Source organism: Pleuronectes platessa, chromosome 18 (genome assembly GCF_947347685.1).
Source record: "Pleuronectes platessa chromosome 18, fPlePla1.1, whole genome shotgun sequence".
NCBI classification, from domain to species: domain Eukaryota; kingdom Metazoa; phylum Chordata; class Actinopteri; order Pleuronectiformes; family Pleuronectidae; genus Pleuronectes; species Pleuronectes platessa.
The window spans coordinates 22,158,055-22,163,917 of record NC_070643.1 but is presented as its reverse complement, the minus strand read 5'-3'; the positions used below and the strand labels follow the sequence as shown (position 1 = coordinate 22,163,917).

At 47.4% G+C, this 5,863-nt stretch overlaps 1 protein-coding gene across 3 annotated transcripts; it reads left to right on the top strand.

Annotated features, from left to right (window-relative positions):
- Positions 1 to 612: 612 nt before the first annotated feature.
- On the top strand, positions 613 to 5,432 carry LOC128462038 (cell division control protein 42 homolog; the record flags this gene model as incomplete). 3 transcript variants are annotated; one of them, XM_053447275.1, is given in 5 exon segments in its annotated part: positions 613 to 702; positions 2,206 to 2,310; positions 4,761 to 4,833; positions 4,938 to 5,047; positions 5,235 to 5,432. In XM_053447275.1, coding segments are annotated over 4 exon segments (486 nt in total), but the record flags the coding sequence as incomplete, so codon positions are not given.
- Positions 5,433 to 5,863: the final 431 nt, after the last annotated feature.

The following is a 5,863-nucleotide window of genomic DNA, read 5'->3' as shown; positions in this document are numbered from 1 at the left end:
ACTATATACAAAGATGGAGGACATGACTTGTTAACAACACATTTTATTTTATTTATAACAGTAGTATACTTGTGTGAGTGTGTGGGCTCCTTTGATATATTTGTCATGGTCCAACATTTATATGTCCTATAAGGAAGGTTTTATGGATTTCATTTGGAAAGCATTTCGTGTTTTATCTTGAATAGTTCTATATAAATAGAATCTATATTTCTTACTGTAGTTAACATGCATTACCAACAGTGTGCTCGGTTTCCCTCTGGTGGTCACTCAGAGACACTCAGTACCTGCTTCGTCAGAGTTACAGGGGAAATATTTGAGCTGAGAATGCATATAATATATAATAATGTATTATTAATTATTAATTTCAACTGCACGAAGATCCAGGCTGATTAATCAGGAATATTTGGTTCAAAATCTTAAAGTGAACTCATTTCGGGGTTGATACTTGTCTGGGGTTTATGTATACATAATAACTTCCATAGTAAAAGTGTAAGTTCCTGTTTTAAACTAAAATACATACAGTTAATTGATGCTATCGAGGCTGAAAACAACAAATCATTACAAACATAAGCAACAATAAAACCAGCGGACCCTGAACGTCACACAGGTCGCGTTTCCGGTCTGGCTCCCAGGGGAAGTGTGAGTTTCCTGAAGCACCTGAACGCGTCGGAGCAGCAGCAGCAGCGGCGGTAGAGCTCAGAGGTAAAACATCTGTATCCAGAGGCTGGGGGGGAAACATCTGGTTTCACAGCTCGTGGGAGAAACATCTGTATCCAGTCGTTCGTCACGTGTCACTAGAACTTCTCTCTGAGACAATCAGACTCGTTCCGGTCAGTGTTAGCTCGTTAGCTGCTAACGCTGCTAGCCGGCAGCTGTCATAACAAACAGCTAACCAACCCCCGGCTAACTGGGAGATAAGTTAAGTTAAGCTACGTTAAACTGGGATCGTTCAGTGAACCAGAGCTTCCACTTTAAAGAAGAGTTACTGGTAACACGTCATTTAGTTCCTGCGTTACTTTAAAACTTTATTTAAAACAGGCCCTTCAGCTGTGGGCGGATGTTCCTTCACGTTAGCCACTGAGCAAACTTCGCTAACCGGTTGGTTCGCTAACTTCGTAAGTAAACTTTTCACCAATTATTTCCTAATAACCTGCGTCACTAGTCTCTAACTTTATACTCTAACAACTTTAAAACCGTGCAAACGACCGAACTGACACCAAATAAAGACGCAAAGTTTGTTTTTTAAAAGAGATTTAATCACTGTTTATATGCGGAAGTGACTGTAAACCAGAGAAACGTTGGTAAAAATACATTAAACGCATATAAGCTGTCAGTTAGCAGCACTGGTCATAAATATATATATATATATATATATGTATATGTGTGAATATCCAAATTGTCTTTCATTTGATATTGTTGTCTCATAAGAATACTCAAACTCATAAGTCAAACATTGAAAAGAAGTCAATAACCAGATGAACTGGATGTTATGTTATGATTCATGTCCTTTATTTGAGAGTTAAAGTTATAAAACTGACCCAGTAGATAAAGTTATCGTCTCTAAATGCTGCTGATTGAGAAACTGGACCGACTTGATATCAACGTGTTTGTCACTACCTTCACTGTGGAGTGAATGATCCTGACATAACTGGTGTCATGGTGGCAGCAGATGACCAGTTAACTGGTCCCTGACTCATCAGAGTTCAGCCGAGCACGGTCACTGCCAAACGGCCTCAGACAAAGAGCCAGTGATGGAGTGGCAGACCAAACCCCCCTTTGCCATTGTCCCCCCGTAATGAAGCGGCAGCGCGGGTATGTGAGCTCCTCCGTGTCCGGGTGGTCACAGGATCTACAGACGGTGTGTTGTCAGCACCGGGTTACACAGCCGCCACTGTTCCCACTGACTCCCAGTCTGCTCGTCGAGGAGTTCACCTGCCACGTGAAGAGCGCAGGTGGTTTACGTGCAGCTGAGACACATGAGGAAGAAGAGAAGTTGTTGTCACACCTGTCGAACCCTTTTCTTTAACGGCTTTGTGTTGTGTGGGTTTCCACTGGGTTTTAAAACGTCTTTTAAAAAGTCTTAAAATACAGTTTGAGGTACTTTTGATGTGTTCTAGGTCTTAAATATTATTCTGCAGGTCGTAAGTTTTTTAACGTTCATTTAACGCACTATTAAAAAGAGCTTTCTCTTGTTCCCTCGCTCAGATGCAGACTATAAAGTGTGTGGTGGTGGGTGACGGAGCAGTGGGGAAGACCTGCCTGCTCATCTCCTACACCACCAACAAGTTCCCCTCTGAGTACGTCCCCACGGTGAGTACGTTTCAATAACAACACGTCTTCCCAGTCTTCTGTCCCACAGGAGCTGGCCAATAGAGTGAACCACTAATACCAGTGAGGTGTTTCTCCTGGTGAACGATGGTGTAATGTGTCGTATGAACTTACGACTGCCAGATTCCCGATCACGAGACAGGAAGTTGTGTAGTGAGATGTTTGCCAAATGGTTTATTTGGAGTCTATAGAAAAAACCCTATTTATTTATAACCAGTTGTAAAATGATTACTAACAATGTGTTTGTGTCTGGTGTCCTGTGGAGCTGCAGCTGTTTCCACAGTGTTTTGTGATCAGACTGTTTCCAGCAGCTTCTGTCTGCTGAGCTCCATCAAAAACACACTATCATCACTGTGTGTGTCTGTGTGTGTGTGTTTGTGTCTCTGTGTGATTTTGTTTCATGTATTTTCTCTGGTTCTGTGTGTGTGTTCTGGCTGCAGAAATGCGTGTGTGTATGTACTTAATACAGGGTTCCAACTTCTCCTTAAGAATTTTTTATTTTTAATTTAAGTCTTCAGTTCAGAATCAACGTAATTAATCCAAAGTATTACATTTGTGCATTGAAGGCTGATAGGAAACGTAGATTTTCATTGATTCTCATTTATTTCCCTTGAGGCTTCAGTGAAACCCCCCCAGGGACACAGGAGGAAACAGCCGGCAGCGCACAGATGCTAACGTTAGCTCACAGGTGCAGCTGGCTGGGTTCCTATGGACCCTAACGTTGTCTTGGCCCTTCTGGTAGACAGCCTGTGTTGATCCCCCCCCCGGCCCGACGGGGCCGATCAGAACCTTCCTGTGTGGTCTTGAGGTTTATGTAAATAACGGTTGTCATTGTAATTTAGGGACTAAAGAGTTTTGTATGACATCTGAACGTCCTGTTGTCAACACATACGTGGGCTTAAGTGTTTAAATCAGAATCTTTCTGATCAAATAACTAAAGAGAACCACAGCAGCAGGCATTTTATGGTTTCAGTGTTCGAACACATGGTTGATAATGGAAATATAGAAAGTTTGATTTAATAAACAGCCCTGGATGAGTTGAATTGATCTTTCAGTCTCCTGCTTGGATCCTGCTTGTTTGAATACAGATGAAACCGATGCAGGAGGAGACGCAGCTCACGTCCTTGTGTGTAGAACCTGTTGTGGTTTCCTGACCTGCAGGCTGTGTCATGTTGTGTAGCTGGAACCCGTCTGTGTTTCCAGAGCTTCTTTAAAACCAAAGCGTGTCTGCAGGCTACGGCAGAACGCAGCAGGTCGACATGTTGAAGCAGTGCTGCGAACACTCCCTGCTCCGGTTCCCTCACAGACCTGAGGTCAGCAGGCGTGTCAGGCAGCGAGGGAGGAGGGAACTGTTCCCCTGAGCTGCAGCAAGATCACAAACCCTCCGTCAACATGTTCACACAAAACATAACCAGCTCCTGAGGTGTTTACACAGAGTTAGATTGAACCTGATTAAAGCTGAGGTATTAATGTTCCTCCTCACCCCTCTGTCCTCACCCCTCTGTCCTCACCCCTCTGTCCTCACTCTTCTTTTCTCACCACTCTGTCCTCTTTCCTCTGTCCTCTTCCCTCTCTCTTCACTCCTCTGTCCTCTTTCCTCTGTCCTCACCCTTCTGTCCTCTTTCCTCTGTCCTCACCCTTCTGTCCTCTTTCCTCTGTCCTCACCCTTCTGTCCTCTTTCCTCTGTCCTCACCCTTCTGTCCTCTTTCCTCTTCCCTCCCCCCTCTGTCCTCACCCCTCCCCCCTCTTCCCTCCCCCTCTTTCCTCCCCCTCTGTCCTCACCCCTCTGTCCTCACCCTTCTGTCCTCACCCCTCTGTCCTCACCCTTCTGTCCTCTTTCCTCTGTCCTCTTTCCTCTGTCCTCTTCCGTCTGTCCTTACTCCTCTGGCCTCACCCCTCTGTCCTCACCCCTCTGTCCTCTTTCCTCTGTCCTCACCCCTCTGTCCTCTTTCCTCTGTCCTCACCCCTCTGTCCTCCCCCCTCTGTCATCTTCCCTCTGTCCTCACCCCTCTGTCCTCACCTCTCTGTCCTCACCTCTCTGTCCTCACCTCTCTGTCCTCACCCCTCTGTCCTCACCCCTCTGTCCTCCCCCCTCTGTCATCTTCCCTCTGTCCTCACCTCTCTGTCCTTACCTCTCTGTCCTCCCCCCTCTGTCATCTTCCCTCTGTCCTCACCCCTCTGTCCTCACCCCTCTGTCCTCCCCCCTCTGTCATCTTCCCTCTGTCCTCACCCCTCTGTCCTCACCCCTCTGTCCTCCCCCCCTCTGTCATCTTCCCTCTGTCCTCACCTCTCTGTCCTTACCTCTCTGTCCTCACCCCTCTGTCCTCACCCCTCTGTCCTCACCCCTCTGTCCTCCCCCCTCTGTCCTCCCCCCTCTGTCCTCCCCCCTCTGTCCTCACCCCTCTGTCCTCACCCCTCTGTCCTCCCCTCAGGTGTTTGATAACTATGCAGTGACGGTGATGATCGGGGGGGAGCCCTACACTCTGGGACTGTTTGACACTGCAGGTAAAACTAATGTGTGCATGTGGATAATTAAACTGAAGCCAGCTGTTCAGAGCTGTGTGTCTTTATTATTTATGTATTTGTATTCTCCATGTCTCCCCCTTCAGGTCAGGAGGATTATGACAGGCTGCGGCCCCTCAGCTACCCTCAGACCGACGTCTTCCTCGTGTGTTTCTCCTGCGTGTCACCTTCCTCCTTCGAGAACGTCCGAGAGAAGGTCGGTGTCATTGTTTCTCTATCGACATAAACAATATCCGACATAATCTAAAAGTTGTATATATATATATATATATATATATATATTCTATTTCAGGGCTACAGAAATAGAAATATACAAATAGAATGTGATATAGAATTAAAAAGCAGAGACAAGTTGTACAACTGAAGTCTCTGTGTCTTCCCAGTGGGTCCCTGAGATTTCCCACCACTGCCCGCGGACGCCGTTCCTGCTGGTCGGGACGCAGGTGGACCTGAGGGACGACAGCAACACGCTGGAGAAACTGGCCAAGAACAAGCAGCGAGCTCTGAGCTGCGAGAGCGGAGAGAAGCTGGCTCGGGAGCTGAAGGCCGTGAAATACGTGGAGTGTTCGGCGCTCACACAGGTACCGCCCACATGCATCAAACAGGCACCGCCCACATGCATCACACAGGCACCGCCCACATGCATCACACAGGTACCGCCCACATGCAACACACAGGCACCGCCCACATGCATCACACAGGCTCCGCCCACAGGCATCACACAGGTACCCCCCACATGCATCACACAGGCACCGCCCACATGCATCACACAGGCTCCGCCCACATGCATCACACAGGCACCGCCCACATGCCTCACACAGGCTCCGCCCACATGCATCACACAGGCACCGCCCACATAAGATAAGATACATTTATTGATCCCAAACACACATGCACAATACATGCAGATGAGGGAAATTTCTCCTCTGCTATTGACCCATCTGGTGAACATAGAAGGACACACACCGCAGTGGGCAGCCATGCACGGCGCCCGGGGAGCAGATGTTGGGGG